General features: G+C 53.5%; 8 protein-coding genes across 8 annotated transcripts; 6 read left to right on the top strand and 2 right to left on the bottom strand.

Moving 5' to 3' along the window:
* Positions 1-3,424: 3,424 nt before the first annotated feature.
* Positions 3,425-4,311, top strand: CGCS363_v000110 (uncharacterized protein; the record flags this gene model as incomplete). The annotated part of the gene is made up of 2 exons (XM_036631959.1): positions 3,425-3,695; positions 3,755-4,311. The coding sequence occupies 2 exons, from the start codon at positions 3,425-3,427 to the stop codon at positions 4,309-4,311; spliced, it is 828 nt and encodes a 275-aa protein (XP_036502042.1).
* Positions 4,312-5,068: 757 nt separating this feature from the next.
* Positions 5,069-5,482, top strand: CGCS363_v000109 (uncharacterized protein; the record flags this gene model as incomplete). The annotated part of the gene is made up of 2 exons (XM_036631958.1): positions 5,069-5,127; positions 5,182-5,482. 2 exons carry the CDS (start codon positions 5,069-5,071, stop codon positions 5,480-5,482), a joined length of 360 nt encoding a protein of 119 aa, XP_036501032.1.
* Positions 5,483-5,701: 219 nt separating this feature from the next.
* Positions 5,702-7,395, bottom strand: atnN-5 (Aspercryptin biosynthesis cluster-specific transcription regulator atnN; the record flags this gene model as incomplete). Its single annotated transcript, XM_036631957.1, has 2 exons — positions 5,702-7,220; positions 7,265-7,395. 2 exons carry the CDS (start codon positions 7,393-7,395, stop codon positions 5,702-5,704), a joined length of 1,650 nt encoding a protein of 549 aa, XP_036501033.1.
* Positions 7,396-8,804: 1,409 nt separating this feature from the next.
* CGCS363_v000107 (uncharacterized protein) lies at positions 8,805-9,778 on the top strand (the record flags this gene model as incomplete). The annotated part of the gene is made up of 2 exons (XM_036631956.1): positions 8,805-9,029; positions 9,095-9,778. 2 exons carry the CDS (start codon positions 8,805-8,807, stop codon positions 9,776-9,778), a joined length of 909 nt encoding a protein of 302 aa, XP_036501034.1.
* Positions 9,779-11,521: 1,743 nt separating this feature from the next.
* Positions 11,522-12,436, top strand: CGCS363_v000106 (uncharacterized protein; the record flags this gene model as incomplete). Its single annotated transcript, XM_036631955.1, has 1 exon — positions 11,522-12,436. The coding sequence occupies one exon, from the start codon at positions 11,522-11,524 to the stop codon at positions 12,434-12,436; it is 915 nt and encodes a 304-aa protein (XP_036501035.1).
* Positions 12,437-15,249: 2,813 nt separating this feature from the next.
* CGCS363_v000105 (uncharacterized protein) lies at positions 15,250-16,954 on the top strand (the record flags this gene model as incomplete). Its single annotated transcript, XM_036631954.1, has 4 exons — positions 15,250-15,309; positions 15,372-15,932; positions 16,036-16,191; positions 16,241-16,954. 4 exons carry the CDS (start codon positions 15,250-15,252, stop codon positions 16,952-16,954), a joined length of 1,491 nt encoding a protein of 496 aa, XP_036501036.1.
* Positions 16,955-17,243: 289 nt separating this feature from the next.
* CGCS363_v000104 (putative dioxygenase) lies at positions 17,244-18,416 on the bottom strand (the record flags this gene model as incomplete). Its single annotated transcript, XM_036631953.1, has 2 exons — positions 17,244-18,256; positions 18,311-18,416. 2 exons carry the CDS (start codon positions 18,414-18,416, stop codon positions 17,244-17,246), a joined length of 1,119 nt encoding a protein of 372 aa, XP_036501037.1.
* A 511-nt stretch (positions 18,417-18,927) lies between these two features.
* CGCS363_v000103 (putative dioxygenase) lies at positions 18,928-22,997 on the top strand (the record flags this gene model as incomplete). Its single annotated transcript, XM_036631952.1, has 6 exons — positions 18,928-19,347; positions 19,405-19,618; positions 19,680-19,888; positions 19,946-20,331; positions 20,914-22,363; positions 22,425-22,997. The coding sequence occupies 6 exons, from the start codon at positions 18,928-18,930 to the stop codon at positions 22,995-22,997; spliced, it is 3,252 nt and encodes a 1,083-aa protein (XP_036501038.1).
* Between the last annotated feature and the right edge of the window lie 551 nt (positions 22,998-23,548).

Here is a 23,548-nt window from a genome sequence, read left to right as displayed (position 1 = left end):
GATGCATCATGCAGGTCCGAACCTGTTTGTTTACTCCCCAGACATTTCCGAATGGAGCTCGGAAAAGAACCGAGAGGCGCTCCATGCTTGTTGCTAACATGATCTTCAGGCAGGATTGGACTCGCTTAATCAACTTTATGAATGCTGCTTATTTCCTCAGGGCTGGAACTTGATATCACTAATCCTCTCCGGCCCCTCTGACCCACCTGAACCATTGCGGACGATATCTGGATAAGCGACGTTTCCGTGATGTGGTCGTGTGATTATTTCCGGTACCGGACGTCATTTTCCACCGGGCTCGGAGGATGGTCCACCGGATCCGAGCCGTCTCCGACAGACGTTATGGACCTCAGGATAGCCAGTCTGTATTGATGGAGAATAACGGCGCATAACTTTGCCTCTTACAGGTGTCGGGAGACCCTGTAACTCCCCTACATAATTACACACGGAGTCTTTCGCAAAGGAATGCATGGAAGATCTCTAACACCGTCTACGTGCTGCATACCATGGCTGACTTGGTTTTCCTTATGGATAGCGACAGTCTTGATTTTGAAATGTAAGATGCCGCCATTCACGTTGTATGAAGCAGTTTAGCCTGTTGGAAATCAGGGTTGCATTATGCATGATCATAGTACCACCCCAAGAAGAAAGCCAAGACCGAAGTGAGGGGACCCTGCATGCCGCGTGATATCCCCATTGTGGTGTGATGAGGGGTAGTGTTATTCCAAGGACAGGCCGGCGGGAACGGGGTTTTAGACTGTCCGTATCTTGCAATCCTTCGGGTCTTGATGCATCCGATTATTAGACCCAACTGTTTCGCAGAGAAGAAAATATCCCGACTGGAGCTATGGAATGGCGCAGTTTGGAAATTTAAGTTCGTTCACCAGTGAGCAATAAGAAAATGATGGAAGGCGGCCGACAAAATTGTCAAGTTTCACACAGGAGCCTTATAGGGATTTGTTCTGATATTCAAGCTCCTTTGACTTGTCTGAATGTGGCCGGTCAATGGGCATTAGTGTCATGCTGTGTGGAATTGTCTTCCAAGGCCATCGTCGCAAAGGTGGCCTTGTAAGTTTTGCTAAACATACTCTAATCCTAGACTAGGAGTCTATCCAAGCCCATGTTTCTACCGATGAGAATTTTCCAGAGATGAAAAGAAGAAAGAGGAAAAAGAAAATGGAAACAACATTGGTTGGCGTCTTCGATACCAAAACTTGCTTGTTTTCGAGAAAGCCCTCTTGCGCCTTCAAACAAACATAAGAAAACCGGGGTTCGGAGCGTACAGGCAATGCCCCTCCCCATTCAGGTCAATTGACTCACTTGGAACCCGGATATCGCATTCGCGAGAGTCATGCCAAGGCTTCTGATACTCGGATGGTCAAATCACGTCTTGGTGTTTTGAGTTAAGTCAATGAGGCTCTTGTCTCATAAAGCATAATCACATGACATCACTCAAATCCGACAGTCAGAGTACTGCGATTGCAGAATTTGGCGAACAAAACATGCGATCAATAATTCAGAGACACCAAATTTGTCATTTGATAATGGATTCTCGCAGATACTCATCACGTAACACAACCGACACATCGGGATGCCAGATCCTGAGAAGATTCTCAGAAAAACAACGTGCTCAGCCACGTTGGGGGATCGACGGATGCGAAACAGGGCTCGACAGATGAACTTACAGGCACATCATATAGAGAGCAGAAAACTTGAGATGATGCCACCCAATCATGGATGTCTGACATCAGACCGGTCACTTCATGGTGCCCAGCATTCTCGGTGTTAATGGGTTCATACCGTGTTTGACTCGAGCAGCGACGATCGGATTCGAGTCCGAGTGACAAGTTTGACAAAATCATGCCATTCGGATGACAGAACCTACATCAAGTTGATAGGCTGTCACAGGTCAAGTTCGTTCTCGAGATACCGGGCCTGCTCAGATCACGGGAAGGCGTCGTTCCAGTTCCAGGCGTGGTGGCGCTAGCAGGCATGATGCCCCTTCGGCAACGAGTAATAAGCTTGTCATTGATAGGCTTCACTCCTTCCACAGCTATTTTCTACTAAATTTATCTGAGACGGGTGCTGACCCCAGTTCCAAGTTGGCGGACGGCAGTCTAGTTCCCGCGGCTAAACGGCCTTTGGTCCACAAATGCGGTTAACACGGGAACATTTAGACCACGTCAACGTCGAAAGAATCGGAGGCTGTTGCCGGCGAAAACCTGCAATGTTGCACCATTCGATCCATGCATTAGATTGCTGCACCTAGTGTAATGAGACAACAGTCGGGCAGCTAATGCAGGAGCAGGAGCAAGAGCCAGAACATTGAGAGATGGATGCAGTCTTCTCGCGATGTCCACAACTTCAGGCCACCTGCAGCGCTTAAACTTTAACTCTAAAAACCATCTCAAATCCGATGTCGAGGGTGCTCCTTGAGACGGTCTGGCATGTCCCCGTCTCAAATCGCCGAAACAGGTATTTCACACGATCAATGTCCGCCTCATCCCTTAGCTTCCGTCAGAAGATGTCTGAACTTTTCAGCACGGGCCAAGACAAAACAGTCGAGGCTAACACGGCACCGTTGTTGCGATTACCCCAACCGCTGGCCTCGGCCCCCGTGGAAGGCTAGCCTACCCCGCGGGCACATTTTCGATCTCCGACGTGAGCTTGGCGTGGTGCCAAGTTTTCCATGGAAGTATTTGAAGCGAATGAGGCAGTGCCTGACCGGTCGGCACAGGCCTGCCGGTGGTCTCCACGTTGGTCCAAATGCTTGGGCTGAGGATCATATTGATCATAAGGCTATATGGAGACGGCTAGTATAGACGAGTCGGCCGGGGATGTATCCTGCACGCTCAGGCTACTTCATCATCTGAAATTGTCAGTCCGGTACCGACTCCGAGCCGAGATGGCAGAACTTGCCAACTTGGTGGCAGACTTTGCAGCTGAATGGATGGCAGGATTCAACCTGACACCAGACGAACGCACCCATGCTGTCAATCTGCATTCCTGGAACTTGCACTGCCTATTTTCCCACGGGGTCTCAGATAGGAACTTGGCTGTTCTAGCAGATCCTCGGTTTCACCAATATGATGGTCATGTAAGGGGGATGCCGTAATTTGCCGTAAGGCCAGCACCGTCTAGTAGGGACGCCGTATTGCCAGCATCTAGAGGCCGTCATTATACAAGGCCGTTGTATAAATCATCACATATCCTCTTCTTCCGGCCTTGAAACTTGCCCACCACCTTCACCACAAGCTTTCATGCGCCGGGCGCCTTCACTTCTGTTCACTCCTTATTCCTTTAACTCTGGGTAACCACCTGACATTGACTGTCATCACCTTCTTTCGTTGATCCGAGATCCGATACGCCCGTTTTTTTCCTCTCCTTCAAGTCACTCAACACATCCGACGTCTTTTCCATCACCATGAAGGCAGTTTCCGTTCTCTTCTGGGCCAGCCTTGCCGCTGCTGCCGTCACAGACTCCGGGCTCAACGCCGCCCGCGATGAAGTCGCCCGCGATCTCGATGCGATCACCGAGGGCGCTGCAATCTTTGAAAGAGACGAGGAGAACGCGCTTCCGCTCTCTCTTGCCGCACGGGCCGAGGATGAGGAGGATGGCCTGACTACCCGTGACACCGAGGAGGGTAACCACTTTGGAGACCTCGTCGCCCGACAGGCGAATGGAACTGCTGGTGGTAAGGATACTTATAGTGCCTATTAAACGCTCATGATAGCCGGCTAACACGTTCCTCAGGAGCTGCCAAGAAGAACAACGGCAAAGACAACAACAACGCCAAGAAGAAGAACAACGCCAACTGCCAGTGCGCAAAGGGCAAGAAGAGAGGCAAGGACGCCAAGGGCAAGTCTTGCAGATGCCGCAACGGAAAGAAGAACAACGCCGCCAAGAACAATGGCAAGAAGAACAACGGCAAGAACAACAATAACAACAACAATAACGGCACTGCGACCGACAACGGCAAGAAGAACAACAACGGAAAGAAGAACGATGGCAAGAACAACAACAATGGCAAGGATAACGGCAAGAACAATGGAAAGGCCAACGGTAACGCCAACGCCAACGACGGCAAGGACAACAACAAGGGCAAAGACAACGGCAAGAACAACGGCAAGGATAACGGCAAGGGCAAGGACAACGGCAAGGACAATGGCAAGGGCAAGGGCGCAGCTGGAGGAAACAACAATGGCACCGCTGTCGACAATGGCAAGAAGAACGACGGAAACAAGGACAACGGAGGCAAGAAAGCCAACGCTTCTAGTGGCTCTGCCGCTGCCGCTGCTCGCCTGTTCTAAACATCCGTTGGGGTTGTGTTGACGAAGGTGGAGACACGAGACTTGATCATCAGGTTATTTCAATTGAGCTGAGAAATTGCATCTGAGATGGCAACATTTTCATTCCATATGATGTATCTTCCATTTGGGTGTGCTTGACCGGTGAGATTGTGCGCATTGGGAATAGCTATCTTCAGAATGTCGTCCGAACTGGGTGACTTTCGGGAGAAGATCGGGCCATGGTGAGGTGATACCGACGGGATGACTGGCACTTTTCACATGACCGGTGTCCGAACGTCCGTCGATCGTAGCTTCGGACGAAGATGAGCAAGATGTTTGATCAACCAAACTAGCTCATCCCATCGGCTCATAAATCTCCATCGCCAGAGTGTAACAAAAGCATTGCTTGTGTTGGAAAGCAACGAGTGAGATTTGTTTCCTTCAAGTAAATATACGAAGGCAACGTAACATCGTGTGAATATAAATCTACTTGGTGGTTTCGTGGTTATTTTCTTAGTAAACTATTTTTCAGGTTTGAACAAAGTTGCGGAGTCCGCAGAATGCGCATCGCGAGTCGCGAGTCGCGATCCCAAACGTCAGAAACACCCTCAAGAACTTTAAGCGGAGACTAAGCCGATCAGACAGGGATGGTCCCCCTAACTCGTCCGGGACAAATAATATTTAAGACGCCGTCGAAAGCGCCCCTTCATGACGGTCATCATCTTGGCAAGTAATAGCAGCCGGTCTGAATACCTACAAGACTAATACTATTTTGAAAATGAAGTTCTCTATTGTTGCTGTGGCCTTGTCATTTGGCATTGCTTACGCCGCCCCCTTGTAAGTTAATCGCAACGCGTTCACCCCGTGTCTGTGTTCTGACGTGTTACACAGTTCGCGACTGGAAGGTCGGGCTATTGAAGTTGAAACCGTCAGCCACGTCGAGAACAAGACGCCTGCAACTGACGGTGATCCGTATGGTCCATTCAAGTCCAGAAGAGCCGTCGAGGATAAAACACCTGCGTCTGACGGCGACCCATACGGTCCATTTAAAACCAAGAGAGCTGTCGAGGAGGAGGAGGAGAATGAAGCTCGCTCCCTAGACGACGCTTTGGAGGAGAGAGATCCGAAGGACAACCGCAATGGGGCAGCAAGAGCACCAATTTTCCATGGTGATCCAGCATTCGGCCAGTAAACAGCTTTTGAGAACAAGTATAAGAAAATTGACGTGGATCACGTTGTGGAGCTTAATGCTTGATGATGTGCATGTTTTTCTACAACCAGGGCCTTACATGGACTAAACAACATGCGTAAACGAACCCATTATCTATCAGTTACTTATTCCCTCTTGTACAGAGTTCTCTCGCGACAAGACTTTATTACTTGAATGTGTCATCCCTCGCATTTTAATTGTCTAAACAATGCTGAACTTGATACTCTTGTCACTCCACTCTGATGTTGCGGGGTCCCAAAGCTGCCTTTGAAGTGTAACAGTACTGTCATCCCAGACCACGCAGTCCACCACCGGACTTGGCATGTTCATGATTATTCCAGCTGACGCATTGCGCTCAACCCACTCCATGACTACCAAGAACGCCTGTGTATCCAGAAGGCCGTCACGTCGCGGATACTGCTTGAATAGCTGAACGACCTCATTTTGCACATCAGAAGCTTTGCACACCCGATACGCGCAAGCCAGAGGCCATGTCGGACTGTCATCCATTGAAAATACTTCAACATCACCTTCTCCCGCCCTTGGTGGCGGTCGACTGGCCTCGGCGGCAAGGAGTTGCCGACTGAGGGCTACGATGTCGCGAAACGTGGCTGTTATCTTTTCTGCTTCGGTTTCGTCCGTCCAGCTCCCAGTACGCACTCCAGCCCACAGATATAAGTACTGGATCCTCAGACTCAGCGCTCTCAGGCGATAGTTCTCATCGTTATTGTGAACTTTTATAGCGAGCGGACGGAAGGCGGCGTCCCATTGGTCGAGATACCGAGTGAAGCTGTGGATGTATGCTAAGGTGCCTGGTGCGCCATCCTCTGGTGAAAGCATTGGATGGTCCGTCATCGAGGAGCCCTTGACTTGGAATTTGGTTCGTAAGGGTGCGTGGTGTTCGATATGATGTCTGACGATAGCCCACCAACGGCGTGCGACTTCCAAAGTCTCGAAAACAGGGGGCATCTCGTCGATAGCGTACCGGGCTTTTCGCCCCCGGCAGCACCAGGGTACTCTCTTTTCCGTTTCTTGAGGATGTAGACCGTTCAGAGCCCAAGCCTGGTGGCTGAACTTTTGAAAACTGGAGGATATACCGTCTAATAGGGCACTGCGCTCGTCTTCCAAAGATTGGTGGCACTGGTCCAAGATTCGGAAGCCTTGGTTGATGTGGTTCAGCCCGGCAGCCCTGTTCCCCTGGAGGCTCTCGAAAGTGATGAACATGAGACATGCCAGCAACGTCCTCTCGGAAGACATCGGTGATGAGCAGAGCATATTCAGCGCTTTCCCGTAATGCACGAGGGCGTCTTTGTGGAACTTTCCCTTTCCACATATCCGCTGTTCTCGAGTGTTGCCACCGAGGGCGGCAGCGCCGATGGCTATGGCCAGATGTTTAATGACGGAGTCATCCCAGGAGAGCTGTGGAATGATCTGTGCGACGAAATCCGAACGGAATAAACAGGAGGCTTGCGAGAATGCAAGCCAGTAGTCGAAGTGGTCCTTCTCGAGCTGGTCAGAGAAAGTGAGGGACGCGTAACTTGGCTCCAGAAACAGCTTGTTCTTGGCTTGGCCGACCGCAAGCTTGGGGTAGACGAGACGTTGCGGTGGAGGTTTGGCGAGTGGTTTTGTCTTGGCTGGCGTGTATCCTGTGCAAAAGCCTTGGTACTTCAGGCACGCTAGGCAAGCTGGCTTGGTTTCATCACATTTGAAATGGCGGCGTCTAGGGATTCGGATGCTTAGTACACGCTGTGACAGTTGACGCACTGGTGTAACGGGAGGAAGATGAGATACCTGCAAGTAGTACACCCATTCCGCGATTTTGGCTTGCTGGTTCTTGTGAGCCGCGGCCGGTGCTCCAGAGCGAAGCTCATCACGAGCGCGTTGGTTTTGCTCATGTCGGGCTACTGTGAGTCGGATGTTATGGTGGTCGCACACCACGCTATTTGCGATGTAAGTTGGCTCAGGGTTTTCGATAACATGCAGAGTGGCCGCGGTTCCGTTGGGTGATGATAAAGAGTGAAAGGGACTTTGGTTGTTGGCAGCCTGCGCCTGCGGCTGATCGCGCCTATGTCCCCATCCGGCGATTTGACCCGTGTGTCGACATGATGACCCGCACGTGATGGAGACAAGCGCTAGATCGATTGCAGTGGCACAGTGGTAGGATTAGACCCAGGTCGTCTCTTCAGCCAATGAATTAGCGTAATGGCGGACCTGCTACCCTGGTACCACCCATGAGCTGCTGCCTGGGAGGACCCCTAGGCATCACATTTCGACCACACATCTTCATCAATCACCTCCAAGTCTCATGGTTCTTCATGTTGCCGCCTGTATTGGATGGTATTCAATCTTACCTTCCGGTGGCTCAGCCCTGTGCCTAAAGTGCAGAGAGCTCGTTGGCTGATCTCGGCGGGTTGGCTCGATGCATTAATAAGTGGGCCGAAATCACTGACTACCGTTGCAGTATCTGCAACAAATGCAAGTTGACAGATGTATATTGTGACAAACAATAGTTATGTCACTCTGACTTGGGAATCACCACTTCTTGATTGAATTATGCGTGCTCTAAAACGAATCTCGATACTTCGTGGAAGATAGCGTTTCTACCCCTGTACGCGGCAAGTGAATGCAACTTCTTGGTAGTCACACTGACCGGTTGGCAGGCAAAGTTCAGGCCTGGGAATAGGTCGTAGTGCCGTCCTCTTCGTTGTCGTCCTCTTCGTTGTCGTCCCCTTCGTCATCACCTCTAATGGCCTGTATTATCGTCGTCCATCGTCGTCATCCATCAGCGTCCTCGATTATCGTCGTCTGTTGCTGTCGTCTATAATCGCTATCGTTATTACTACCCCTATCGTTTTCTATGCTATCAATCTCCTCATTGAAGTCCCGTTTACGCTGCGATTAAAACCATGGGGTTCACTGCGCGGATAGCCAGCCTCGGTCGGAATTGCTTGCCAAGTTCTGAGCTGGCTTCCTTCCCTCCTAGAGCGTGATATGGCAGCCAACTGCCTTCAGAAGGGGCCATTCCTGCCGTCAACGTCCTTTGCGGACGCAAGAAAAAGGGACCACGCCAGGTGACTGCCGGTGGCACTTTGAGCATTGCCAAAAAAGCAGGTACCACTAGTTAACGGACTCCTACTACGGACGGCTTTCCACCCGAATGACTACGTTCCATCCGCAACCTTTCCCAGATTCTGTTTTCTCCCTCTCCCTCACGCTTCAACTGCACATCATCAAACACATCTGCATCTCCCAGTATCGACAATTTTGCATTATCAAGATCGACTACCTCCATCCTGCAAACGCAATGGCGCCCGCCCCGCTCAAGCGCAAGATGTCGTTCGCGACGGTAGAAAGGTATGAGGAACTCGACTGTCTCAAAGATATCTATTCGGAGACGCCGAACGACGAAGTCCTGGAGCAGGAGCTTCGACAACCCTTGTTGTACAAGTGCTCGGCTCTAGCCAAGTTCCTCGTGTCCAAGAACCCAATCACTTTGCTCGACGCCCCGGTAGTACTTCGAGCCATCGAGGTACGTACAGTGCGGAAGTCGTATGTACTTAACCCAGAAGGCTCTGCTGACGTCGGCTTTTACAGGCTCAATGGCCCATCTTCCGAGAAAAAGCTCATTCCCAGTTTCTTGAACGCGTCATTGTCCAAATCTCCACGGCTCTGTGCAAACGCCGCGAACCTCAACCACTTACAATCCACGATCTCTTCCCCTTCCTGGTGGCCATCATCGCCGTAACCCAGCAAAAGAAAAGCATCGACGAGATCGATTGGGATTCTCATGTCAGAACACTGTTGCTGATTGCCTTTACCATGGTCAACGAAGTGAAACAACCCCTCGGGGTCAGCCCGTGGCAACCCTGGTGCCAGAGCTCGCCTGACTGGGCTGAGTCGCTGATCATTTTCGCTCGTCATGCCGCCGTCTTCTATGAGGAGAACCACGAATTCCTATGCGCGTTCAGGACTTTTGATTTTCGAAGCTACGACATGCCAGACCTAAGGGTTTGGTTGAGTGGGGGACTAACGGCGGCCAAAGTGTATAAATGCCGCAGTTACAAGGACGCGAAGGACTTTTATTTTCCAATGCCCCCAAGTGTCCTTGACAGGTACAGAGAGGGCATTGAGTCCATGTGGGAGAAGACACATGCCGAGATCTTGTACGCGCAAAATCGTGACGCCCCCGAGCCGATTAATGAGGACGACAACAATGGCAAGACGTCTAAAGGCGAGAATGGCAAGACGTCTAGCGACGAGAATGGAACGATCTTGTAAGCGGCCGATCAGTTACATCGTTATGAAGAAGTGGCATAGGACGCAGCGACGATTTCCCCCATTAGGTATTTTAGAAGTACGAACAGCGTAGTCAGGAATCCATCAACCGGTATTGCGGAGTGACCATTTCCAGTCGCACTGTCTGATGCAACTCTTGAACGTCCACATTCTGTTGCTTTGCTGTCCACTGAGGAGAGAAAGGTTCTAATATGCCAGTGAGCTGTCCAGGGTCTTCAACTAAACCACGAGTGCTTCTGGCACCAAGTCGCCTTGCCTAGTCTTTAGCACGCCCACCCAGCGCGCTCGCATTCACGCAAACCTGCCTCACCCTTCCTCTTCATTCTGGAGCTGGCAGCTGGTTTTCCTTTGAGCATAGGCGCTAGTAATCCACTCATGCTGGCACAACCGGCCCCATGCCGAGTTTGAAGTTCATGCCGAAGGTGAACTCAAGGGCGTCAATTATTCAATGCTGGGGAACCCCGGGGGACGCTGTCCGAATATTTAGCAGACCTGTACTATTCATAAATGAGACCGCTTAATTTTCCATTATATGCGGGGCTGTATCTCCTGTGCAGCTAATTACTTCTATTGAATATGGCAGTAGACGGAGTAACAATAATAATAATAGCGGCGACGACGACAGGAGCGACAACGACGACAGGAGCGACAACGACCGCACCAGCAACGACGACCACACCAGCAACGACGAAAATAGCAGCGATGACAGCTAAGGACGACAGCTAAAGGCGGCAACTAAGGGCGGCAACTAAGGACGGCAACTAACGGTGACTCAAGGCGACGACTCAAGACGACGACCCCAGACGACGACCCAAGACGACGACCCAAGACAACGACAACGACGACAAGAACAACAACAAAAAAGATAACAACGACAACAACGACAACAACAATAACAATGAGGATATTAACGATAACGACAACGACAACGACAACGACACTGGCAGCAGCAACGACAGCAATAGCAGCGACGATGACACTGAAGTGGAATATATTCCCACAGTATATAGAGGCGTTCTCTTCCTAAATGTCTCGCTGGAAAAGACGCTGGGTTAACCTGTCTTTGCATCGGCACTCCCTTCTCTTTACAGCGTTGCCATTGGTCGTATATGACTCCGGCACTGAGCGAATTAGAGTCCGAGAAAAGGTGCTCGTAAAACGGATCTCGCCTATGCTGCATACGCAGTTCCACATCGAACCGAGATCTCTCTCTTGCTGAAGGGATTCTTGGCGCAGTTTAGGTCTTACGTCAGACCGTTTCCCCCCGGCCGGATCACCGGTGTCCTTCCTACCTCCCGCTATTTGTGGATCACGCATCTGTACGACGCCGGGACCCGAGGGACGAAAAGCATGGAATCAAAGCGTTGAAAGGGAAGCTCGTACGAGATGTTGGTCAATGATAGGTGCCTACGGGCAGCATCGATTCCCGCCCTAGCAGGCATTACCTTTCCATGCCGAGGCTCGAAATTTTGGGGTCTTTGTTATCGGCATCACGATTCGGGGGTCTTCCAGCTGTGCATAATCCCCGGAGTTAACTCAACTTTTTCGTTGAGAGGATAAGCCACAGTGTCTCTGAAACGATGCTACTTACGCCCCATTGCACTATTCCCAAGACGAATTTCGATCTGTCAATCAGATCGTTATTAAAAAGGGACGCCCTTCACATTGTGCCTCCCAAATGCCCTCTCTCACCTTTTGCCCAACCACCGCACCACAACCGCCAACATGCCTTTCTTCTCCCGCAACCCCTCCGTGCCCATCTTCTACCTCGACCAGGGGCCCAAGGAGAATCCGCCCGCCACGGTTCTCCTTGTCCCGGGCCTCTCGTGCGACATGCACGACTGGTCCTGGCAAGTGCCCTTCCTCCTCGCCCACAACCTCCGCGTCATCTCCATCGACCCCCGCGGGCAGGGCCGCTCCGCCGCCCCGCCTCCAACATCCCCGCACCGCCAACCACCCGGCTCCTGGCCCGGCCCCGACGGCTCCGCGGACCCGGCCGTCGTCGATTACTACCCGCAGTCCACAGCCCTCGACGTCATCGCCCTGCTGACGCACCTCAATGTCACCAAGGACCTGGTCGTCATGTCCCACTCCCTCGGCGACGCGGCGGGCTACTTCATCGCGACGGCGCTCTCCGGCACCGTCGTCGCGTGCGTGGGCCTCGACCCGATCCACGCGTACCCTCGCTCCCCACACGACAGCATCTTCTTCGACTCACCGAAAAACATCGTGCCCATGCTGGTCGACCACTTCGACAAGACCATGTACTCGCCCGCGTGCCCGGCGTGGCAGCGCACGTGGCACCTGCGCCGGATGCAGCAGCTCGACGACGAGGTGGCGTTCGGGCTGTGCTGGGGCGGTTGGGGCGACGCGGGCGACTCGCCGGGCCGCCGCGAGGCGAGCGTCGCGGCGAACGCCGGCCGGCTCAAGTGTCCGCGCCTGACGGTCGGCAGCGTGGACTGGTACGTCGAGACGGACCGGACGCACATGCCCAAGGGCGACGAGGCGCTGGACGAGATCGTGCTGATGGAGGGCTGGGGGCACTGGTTTCATCAGCTGAAGAGCGAGGAGTTTAATGCGACGCTGGAGGCTTGGTTGGAGAAGATTGGGGTGTTGCAGAAGGTGAAGAGTGCCGCATAAGGGGTCCCACACCCGGCGGACAACATCCCGCCGTGGTGCGGCCGGCCGGTGTGCGGTGTGTGGTGGTTGCAGTGGTGGTGTTGAGGCCAGGGACGAACCTGTGCCGGCAGTGGCAGAGGAAGATTATTACAGATAGTACATGTAGCAGTTCGGCCCTGTTTCTCTGTTGATTCATTTAACCTTAAGTGATTGATTCGTTGCCTCAAAGCAAAGCGCGGATCGATCCAACGAGAATGCATCTCTTGATGCTGAGGCTGGCAGGCTGTGATGCACCCAAGAGTCGTGAGTGTGTTTGATAAAGTTGGCACGGCAGTTGAGATGTCCCTCAGAAAGAAGAGACACCCGACGCCCTCGGGAGATCGGATGAATGAAAGAAACCTCCTGGGGGCTGGGGTGGTGGTGGGAAGGCCAAGGCCACGATAGCCTTCAGCCCTGTCCGCAGCGCCGACGAACGCCGCCGCGACGGACGGCCGGCGGGTTGGCGTCCATCCGCAGCGGACGGCATTGAAGTTTCACGGGAGCGAGGACGCACCCGACTGTGCCGAGCGCAGAATTCTCATTTGCCATTTGCCGGAGGATGCGTCAAAAGTCAAGAGAACAGAAACTAAACGCCGACGGAGCTGACACGTTGACAGGCGTTGGCGTGTGCGATAAGGTTCGTCGTGCGATGGCCGTTCATCGCAGCAGGTTCGGCAACAGACGAGCAAGGCGTCGATTGCCAGCTTCACCAGTGTGTGTGTTCCTTCACCCCGCAATCTGTCTGGTCTGTGCCGTCGGCGGCGGCGACGGCGTTTGGGGTGAGGCAGAGGCGAGGTGGAGGGGGATGAGGGGGAGGGGCCGAGGAGCGCGGCAAGGTGCGGCAATGAAGATCAACGGCAAGGCGCCGGGCGGCGGTGCAGGAGCCATGCCATGCCCATCGTATCGTATACGTCGGCCATTCAAGGGCGCGTCTCGCAGGGTGGTCTTGGCCTTGATACTGGCTCTGTATGCGGCGGCGGCAAGTGTAGTGTGGCGTTGGGCGAGACCGACGGTATGGGTGCCGTCCGAAATGCCGTCGTGAAGTTTGAAGAGTGCCGTCCGCCTTCTTCCGTGCTGCGCCTGAGGTCTTGGGACGTCTGAGCTTTCTTGGGGGCAGCGAGGGTGAAGCCTGGAGAGTCGGCGATAATTGTGGTAACCGGTTCGTCGTCGGATCCAAGCTCTTCCTCATTGCCCCCCTCCTGATGCAACGGCATCTTTCTCCTCCCCCACCAGAGCTCGGGGCGTGAGGGGCTCCCTGACGTCAGGCCCGTATGGGTACGGCGCATGCGATCGTGATGGAGGTGACGAAAAGGCGTCAGTGACGCGAGAGACGCCGCACGGCAGGAGTCGTGTTCGAGGCTTAACCGACAGCTTCGTGAATAAGGCAGACGAGCCAAATCCCAGCTGGGATGAAAAGAGCGCGGTAAGCCAACACATCTCGATGGTTTGCAGGTGAAGGAGGAATAAGGTAGTTGTTCATCCATGAATTTAGCATGTGTCGGGGCTGGATGTAAGCTACCTGCCTAACCTTCATCCTCTATCCTGAATTATCCCATGCATTGGGGCGCATCTAGGCTTCCCGGGTCATATGATATCAAAAGGTTGGCGATTAGTGTGATCCAAAGCATAGATAGCCCTACCCGCCCAACGACAGGAGCGGGTTGTGTGTCTGCCAAGACCTGCTATCACAGTCAACTGAAGACAAGACATAAACCGTTCCGTGCTGCGGCGGTCCGCACGCCCCCCTGGCCCCTCCTCCGTGGCAACCGACGACACTGGACGCGGGGTCGGGGTTCATGTCCGTCTTGCCAGTGGCCACGCAGACATCCAACGGCCGAAGGCAGGCATTGTTGGGGGCCATGCAGCAGCTGCGTGGGTTGGCGGTAGATCTTCAGGGTCCAGCGCCATGCAGTGAGTGCCGGAGAACACGGGCCAAGAGGGGGAGCAGAAATGTGATGGGCGCAACATGCTCGAACCCTGAAAGGACGGGCAGAATTTATGGTGTCGTCTGTGCGAGTTAAGCCTCATGTCCGAGTCTGGGCCGCGAGTTTCAATCGCAAACTCAGCGCGAACGTCGCTCGTCTTCGGACTAGTTTGGGCGCTTCCAGTTGTTGCGTTTGGCTTGTCGATGAACCGGGACGAATAGTCTTCATGTTAGCTAGTAGCTTAAACGATTTGTGTAGGTCTCAGCCCTGGGGGATGTTCCGTGTGTGACGTATGTCTCTCGTAGAATCATGTCCCCAAGAATATTGAGTAGACGAAAATATATGGAAATAATTTCACCAATCTCGCTGTAGCTGGGACCGAATACGCGCGCGCTCCACAGACATATGCCGCACTACATAGACGACCGCCTGCGCCGACGACAGTGCTCGCGTTTTAGAGTTCGAGCGGTCGCTGTCCAAAAGGTCCAAGTGACGTCTCACTCTCTGCCGCCACCGGAAGGACGTTCGGTCATTTAAGCTTTGTCCTAGCTTTCGAGCACCGAGGTTCCCTTTGCCTCGCCTTGCCGTGGGGTTGCCGCATGCGCCTATTATCCCTAGATTAGCTCGTCGCGCACAACATGGAACATGCCGTCTTGGGGGAGCTTCGAGGATCCTGAACTGGGATTAGCCCATGCACCAGTAGCCATTCTCCAAGTTTCTGCCATTGGGGAAGGGGCATGCTCCTACAATACATAGCTCTCGGAGCTGCCTCTTGTCAATGAAGTTGATGTCTGCAGAGGAGGGTGATGAGTGTAGCGTCGCTCGAATGTCGGCCTCGTATCTTCGCAGTATTGACACGACCTAGCCGTTATGGCCAGTCTGGCCGGGCCAGTTCAAGGCCAGGCGCGAGCTGATGAGAAGCGTGGAAAGGTATGCAGTCTTTCTTTGTTTCCCCCCTTTTGGGGTACATGTTACTGACCAAGTTACAACAGCGTGACACGCAAAAGTCGCGACGCGCGTTGTTTTCCGTCTCTCAACACCGAAAGTCGCCTGGATACCCGACATCATGGGCCTCGAGGTGGAAGCATCGCCAGCAGACCCCCGCAATACCGCGAATCGGCGGCGGTAGCCCCAGATGCGGAACGCCGACTAATACACCGCTTGCGCTCGTCCGGCAGCAGCACGGGCTGATCACGCCAGACGATGAATCAGAGCCGGAAGTTGTTCTACCCCAAACGATCCAGATCGGCCCCGAAGTATACACGCTGAGCCGGTTCTACGCGAACTACGCGACGACCGCCAGCATCGTCTTCTTCAACCAGCTCCCCGACCACTACAAGAGCGACCTCTCCGAGGCCAGCCATACCCGACATGCCACACATGCCGTGGCACTAGCTAGCGCCGCACGCCAGCTGCATCAGCCTGGCCTGATGCTGGAAGCGCGGCAACATTATGGAAAAGCGATAGGGACATTGAACCAGGCATTAAGGGATCCTGTGAGAGCTCGGGATGATGGAAACCTGGTAACAATGTTTCTTTTCGGGATGTTTGAGGTAAGCTGGGGCATTCTCTTTAAAAGCGGGTAGCTGTTTGCAAGCCCATTGAGAACAAACCTACGATACGTTTTTGGGAATCTTCACAGCTAAGAAAACATAGGTTATTGTCGGCAAACGAAGCACAAAAGCCATTGATCTCGAGAACAATGTCTTCCCGCATGGCACCGGGGGCTTGCAACTGTTCAAGTTCCGTGCTGAGCAGGGACTCACAAATGAAGTTGACAGAGGCTGCTTTATGTTCTTCTGTCATGCTGCTGTAAGACGGCGCCCCTTGGCCGGGAAGTCACCCACTAACATTGAGACAGTTAATGGAAATGTTTATTCAACGAGAGCACCTCACGGGGATCTGGTCAGTGCTGGAAGAAGTCGACACGCCATGGGGCAAGGGCCCTGTTCTAGAGCCTCTTGTTCGCCAGGTGGTTGACTTCAAGAAGGCGTTCGACTTTAAAATGCAGGTGCAAGGGGATGTGTCAAAACTCACTGCCGAGCCAGCTGAGGACTTGACGGAACTGGTGAAAAGCGGCATCAGTCTAAGTAACGACCTCGAGGCTGCCGTCACTCTGCTCGGCTTTTCGGGTGCCTCTTCATTTTCAGGACAACCACAGCGGGTTTTCAACGGCCTCTTCACCCTATCAAGCGATGTTTCAGTCGCACTTGCACGGAGTCACTACCGATGCCTGAAAATCTTCATGTTGGAAAGAATCCTTGATTTAAAAGGCATTTTGAAGGAGGCCCCGGTCAAGATCGATGCGGAGGTCGGGAAAATGCCGAGCTGGTCGGACGGTGTCGCGGTCGTTGAAGAGGTCCTCGACGACATCCGCGCAGTGTTCGGACTGGACGGAAAGGAAGCGCCAGCGGACGGACTTCCGTACCGCACGATGACGATGTTCTGGCCCATGGTGCTGGTCCGCACGTCATGCTTTGCGGGTCCTCATAACGGGCGCTGGGTTGCGGAGAGGATGTTGGAGTTGACGTCTGAAACAGGGTTTGGCCTGGGAGTCGAGGCGGCCAACCTCTGAGCCACTGCCGGCACGGAGCGGACAAATGCTCCGTTGGTCGAAGCGTAAATAATCTCTGAATGGCAAAGGGAAATTGGAAATTGGTAACGCCTATTTCTGGACAAGGGCGTACTAGCTGATAACGGGAACCATGGTGAGAACCTTTGACAGGGCCAGGGAAGAATTCGAAGATACCACGTTCGTAGGACAATGTTGAAATTTCAACCATTAAACTACATACAGAAGAACCTTGAAAGAACAGCCTCAGAATGCGTAGAGATTTGGAATGCAATTCTCGTCAATTAATTTCCTAGCAATCTGGTCCTTGAGGTGGCCTACTAGCCGCCATATTACACTGTCTAAAGAGACGGACCTCGTTCTCCGCAAAAGCTCCAACAATGGAATGCATGACACCGTGGTTGTTGAAGAGAACGAGATCGCCCTCCTCCCAATCATGCGGATACACATACTGCGGGCTGATAGCTGGTCTCTGCAGCCTGTAAATCAACTCTCGCACCTCTTTCAAGTCCTCCATGACTGTCCCGTCTTTGAGATGGATCCTTCGCGCAGGCGTCGGGTATACCATCATGGCATATTTCCCTATCACCGGGTTCTTCCACGCCATCGGATACTTCCGAATCTTCTCCTGGTCAATCTCAGGTAGCTGGTCTTCGGGCAGCTCCAGGCCTTCCGAAAAGAGGCCGAGCCCATTTGACCTCGCCTTGGCCTTGCTCATCCAGATGTAAGGATGCGGCCCATACTCGACGAAGCTGGTCTTGACTAATTCCTTATCCTCCTCCGACAGCAACTCAAACATGCGGTATCCACTGATGAAAGCCGTCGTTCCCAAAGGCACCTCGAGCTCGTCCCCGGTCCCGTCGTCGTACCGACAGATCTGCCGCCGCCCCTTGGGCACCTTACACGCAAAAAGCGACGTCACGAGCGGCGGGTCCAAATCATACATGGCGGAGTCGATGTGCCACCTGTAAAAGTGCGTAAAGTCATGGTCCTCAGCCTCCGGCACGGGGTGCTTGTGGAACGTCCTGTGGTGCGGGTGGGTGAGCTTCAGGTCCGTGAGCCCCTCGAACTCCGCGACGGCGCCGTGGCCGATGACCTGCACCTGCGGCTGGGAGGGCAGCGTTGTGAGGTCTTTGTGCAGGACGCTGCGCTTGTCGATGCGGGCGCCGTGGCTGTAGGTGCTGGCGTCCGGGTCGAAGCGGCGGGTGAGTTCGCATTGGGCTTTTGGGGAGAGGTTGTGCTGGTTTTTGATCAGAACGACGTTATTGGTGTAGAGGGCTTCTCTGATGACTTTGAAGCTTTCATCTACGTTTTGTTATAATTAGCTTGGATGTTGAACTTTCTGGCTGGGTGTGTTACCGTCAATGTGTTCAAGGTCAATCCCAGAAAGCTCGGCGCCGAAATCGACTGCGGATTGCTCAAACGGCTTTGGAAGCGCTGAGACCTGGTACTCGACGGCTGCCATGATGTAAAGAGATGAGAGTAAAGAGTTTGTAATCGAAAGAGTGAGAATGGCCACTTCGTAAATCGTTTGGGTTTTATTGCTGTATATATATCCGGGCGCAAACGTTCATGCAGTGAGGTGCATCTGGGTAGTGCGGGTGAGTTGCACCAGCTGGCCCGCACCTCTGTCCGCCCGGAGATAATCGACGGGAACTGTGTTTCGGCTGTTTCTTTGGAGTGCGGGCGAGATGCAGAACTCGCCCGCATGCCCCTCGTCACTTGCCCAATCAGGAACGGCGACAATACGATTACTATGCGTCACTGCGTGTTGCACGACAGGAGAAGCACAAACCTCGTGGTGCGGACGAGTGAGTCCAGCTCACCCGCTCCGAATATGGACCACGGTTAATGTTGTCAATGTCAGGGCGAGAGCCGTTGGCTATAAGTTCATGCAACCACCCAAGGTAGCACAAGGCTCATCAACTCAACCATCCAGCCAATTTGACCTTGTTGCTTCAATATAAAACTTCACAATGGGCAGTCTCAAGCCTTCATCCCAGGGCCTCTCTTTTACAGAGCTCCCGACCTCTCTTCGCGAGGCTTCCCTCATTGGCGCCGAAGTCCACCTGCCATCATCAATGAACGTCCTGGACACAGACGCCTTGTCAGAGGAAGACATTGCCAACTTCAGGAAAGCCCTGTTCGAAAACCAAGTCGTCGTTATCAAGAACCAGAAGGGCGTCGCGCCGGAGACTCTGCCCAAGTTGACCAAGATCTTCGATCCGACTGCAACTGATATCCACTCCGCTGGCGAGAAGGCCGTCAGTGACCCGAGGAATATTCTCTCAGCATACAAGGCAGGGAGAATTCCCAGAGCGCCGCAGGTCGGCATTATTGGGAGCGGCAAGTTCCAGAACTACGAAGGAGTTGACGAGTTGGAGGTTATTCACCTAGTATGCCCCCAGCCCAGTTAATGCTATAAACCATTTGAATTAACAAAACCAAACTAGGACCACACTTTGTTCCACGAGAAGCCTCTGTCAGAGCAGGAGCTGAGCGATGGATACACCCGTCCGTACCGCTGGCACATGGACACTCCCTTCTATCAGCGTCTGCCCGGCGAGGTCACGGTCCTCCACGCAGTGAAGGTGCCGAACTTGCCTGATCAGAAACTCAAGTTCCCAGATGGCAAAGAAAAGAGTATCGCCGCTGGAGCTACAGCTTGTAAGTCATGGCTAACTCAATTTTCGTATGTTGAAAACGTCTGACTGACCTTTTCCATAAGTTTTCTCCGGCGCGCGAGCGTTCCAATTGCTCACCCCAGCCGAGCAAGAATTCGCTCTCAACACGACGGTAACATACGCTCCTCAGGCCTATGAATACATCAGACAATGCAAGGCAACGGAAGACGGCCTGTCAATCCCCACAATGGGCAAAGAAGTGCCCATCGAGCAGCTCTCCGAGTTGTCTTGGGAAAACGTGGCCGAGCATCCCGTAAGTGCCACCTGTCCCGGATCCTTCTCTCCGTATTGGTCCTAACAAAACCCTCAGATGGTCTGGCGCAATCCCCTCAACCCCGACCGCCCCTTCCTCCAGGTCCACGGCTGCTGCGTCTTCAAGCTGACCACCCGGGACCCGGCGACCGGCGAGGTAGTATCCGTCGTGGACGACGTCGCCAAGGTCCGCGAGATCGTCTACGGCTTCCAGAAGCGGATCTGGGCGGCGGAGAACATCTACGCGCACCGCTGGGAGGAGGGCGACGTCGTGATTTTCCACAACCGCGGCGTGATGCACAGCATCACGGGGCAGCTGTCGCAGTATAAGGAGGACGAGGAGAAGAAGAGACTGATGTGGCAGTGTACGATGACGAGCGGCACGGCGCCGCAACCGTTTAGGAAAGTGCCGGGGGTTGTCGAGACTGGGTTCACTAAGGCGGCGTGAGCGGCAGGATAGCGATACTGATAGTCCGAATGTGGATCACAACATGGTATCTATCTGGTGAAACTAGACTTCAAAATCCTCAGTCCCTATCGGAGAAAAGGGGCACCCCTAGTAAACGTAACTAGTAGGTTCGCGGCGTCTATAGTTAATATTGAGATCAAACATATTAAGACTTTGATACGCGCCCGCCATATCGCCATAGTGATTAGTTACTTCTATATAGTTTATGAACACTTTTTAGCATGAAAGGGCACCCTTCAATTTGTCCAGTAAGATGTCTCTAATTCTTTCTTGTCCGTTTAGCGTAAAGAACTAGCTCGATTATGTAATTGAGATAGGTTCTTTTCAGCTAAGCATATCTGAGTTCCCCAAACTTCTCGGACTTCACTCTGCGGGAACCAATCTGGTGATCAGTAACTCGTGCACCAAAAGCAATACAGCCCTATCATTTTATGCTTATTCACTGCTGGTTGAGTCTCAAATAATGTCAGCCCGCTTGTCACAGCGCCAATCTCTTGCGTGTCGCGGTCAGTTTCTCACCCCCAGCCAAGTTAACTCAGAACCCTTGACTAACATAGGGATGACCACTCAGAGTGTACAAGAAAGAAGAGAAAGTGCAACAAAGAGATCCCCTGCGCGAGATGCAACCGTCTTGGCCTCCACTGCGAGCGTGAAGTCATCCATCTGAGGCGCGACGCAGTTCGCCACGGTGCCGAGATTGGGTTCCTCGAGACTCTGCGCAACACTCTTCAGAGCACCACCGACCCCGTCACTACGGTTAGGAGGGCGGCCGATCTTGTGGCTGCTAGACTGGATACTCTAAGTTCTAGTCCGGGACAAGCCACTGAGGTCACTCCCCAGACAACAACACATCTCATCGAGTCTGAGAGTGCTGCCCGAGATGACGATTCAGCGCAGGACGACACAGAAACCTCCCATTCTAAAGCCCGCAGCTCGCTCACAGTCACTGCGTTGGAGCACATGGCCTGGGGCAGACGCTACGGAAACTGTTACCCTCACTTACACTGCACCTGCCACCAAAGGCGGAACCTCACCAGCACATCCTCAACTACACATCTGTCCGGATCACCCGCCTACCCCATCCCATCCCTCACTCTCCTCCTCGAGCAAAGCACAGCCGAGGTCCTCATCTCATTCCACCTGGAGCACATCGCATGGCACCACAATTCCCTGCACTGCCCAACCTTCCTGCAGCAGTGCACCGCCTTCTGGGACACCGGCGCATATGACCAGCCGACGTGGCTCGCGCTCTATAGCGCAGTGCTCGCCGCGTCGCTCCTGAGCTGGCAAAACAGCTGGAAGCACCGCGACGCGTTCCCACTTACCCTACCGGGGTGTTCACCGCTGGAGTTGTTCAACTTCATGGTCGACACACTCTACCAGGCGCACTTCCTTCAGAACGTGTCGCTCTACTCTGTTCAGGCCATCGTCATCTCGACTGAAGTGGCTCACAATCTGGGCCTGAGCCAGCTGAACGCCACCCTGTTCAGCGCTGCGATCCGGATGGCCGAGTGCCTGGGCATACACAAGATCACAGACGGCAGCAGCCTCGACTTGCAGACACCAGAGGAGATATGGGAAGATACCCTGCAGAGAGAGGTCGGGCGAAGGGTGTGGCTTCAGATGGTCATTCAAGACCACTTTGCGATCCCCTTCACCGACTCGTATGGCATAAACCCCGCCCAATACTCGACCTCCCTCCCCAGGAATGCCAACGACGTGGAATTGGTCGATGCGCCGGAGACGACGCTGACAGTGAGCACGTATACTCGTGTGTTGGGCGGCATCGCGCGGCTGATGCCGGAGCTGGCGGACGGCATGGGGCCGTTGAGGGCGCAGAAGCCGGCGAGGGAGCAGTATGCCCACGTCCTGAGGATGGACCAGAAGATGAGGGAGCAGGTGCAGTCGATACCGCGTTTTCTTCTTCAGAAGGACGAGGTGCTGGAGGGCGAGTGCGCGTGGCTTGGCGTTGCGCGGCAGAGTCTCGCCATCACCGCAGCTGAAAAGGTTTGGATCATCAAATTTTCCAAAAGGTATTGAACCGGAGGCTAACCAAAATCCAACAAAGATTGTCATGATACATAGACCGTTCCTCTTCCTCTCATTCCAATCAGAAGCCTACGTCCACACGCGCCGCACCTGCGTCGCAGCAGCAGTGACCATCCTCCGCGAACACAAAAGCATCGTGGAGTCAGGCGAGGTCTCCCTCTGGACACACGTCGCATTCAGCATCACCGCCGCCATCATCCTCTCCTTCGAAGTCATCTGCGACCAGAGCAAGGAACGAGACGCCCGGCAGGAAGGGTACCTCGACGCCATCCGCGATGCGCGAGAGCATCTCCTGGGCCGAACGACAAATGATGTTCTAGCGCACCGCGGGGTGGTGCTGATTGATGCTATCTTTTCCGAGGTGGGAGGCATGGAGTCGTTCTCGGACCGAACGCTTGCTGCGCGGCCTGATGCGATCAACTTTGAGGAGATCGCGGCTAGATTCAAGACGGATTGGTTTGTGCTTGATTCTACGGCGGCTAGTCTTGGGCAGTTTGATGTCGCGGAGGAGCATTTTGCCATGTCTGCGAATCCCTCTGAGGATTTTGATGAATGGTTCCAGCAAATCTTTCGCTCGACCATAGTTGAATAGACAAGCTGTTTCTCCTCAGAGATCAAGGACTGTGAATTGCCGATCTTTCTCCAGTAGTTAATCTGGAATCACTCATTATCTCACCATTGCTTAACTTGCTAACCGACTAAGACCTGGTAAACGGTGCCAGGTGTTGATTGACACTGAGAGATACTCGGCTCCTTGAATGCGCATCGGTGGCAGTGGCTTCTGCTAGGATGCTGTTCTTGAGTTGGTCGGCTGCAGCCCCGTGCAAACAACGTGGTGGAAAGAGGAAAGATGTGATCAAGTAATGTGACAGACCGAGATGAGCACACATTGGTTGCGACGAAATAGGCAACAGTTGAGGGATCTGTTGGTCGAGTTGCGGCCGTAACCCCCTGACAGCAAACACCGCTCGGTGGCCCGTTCGATGGAGTTGGGGATGTGGCGTGAGATTGGTTCTGGATCTGGGGAGACCTTGTTCGACGTCCAAGGGACTGACAACTCCGATTACGATGATTGGTGGGTTGTTGGTTGCGAAGACGTGGACCATGGTGTTTGCTTGCCTGCATGGTGATCTTTGAATGGGT

Source organism: Colletotrichum siamense, assembly GCF_013390195.1.
Source record: "Colletotrichum siamense strain Cg363 chromosome Unknown KSG_Cg363_contig01, whole genome shotgun sequence".
Taxonomy (NCBI): domain Eukaryota; kingdom Fungi; phylum Ascomycota; class Sordariomycetes; order Glomerellales; family Glomerellaceae; genus Colletotrichum; species Colletotrichum siamense.
This window is presented reverse-complemented; position numbering and strand designations above follow the sequence as displayed.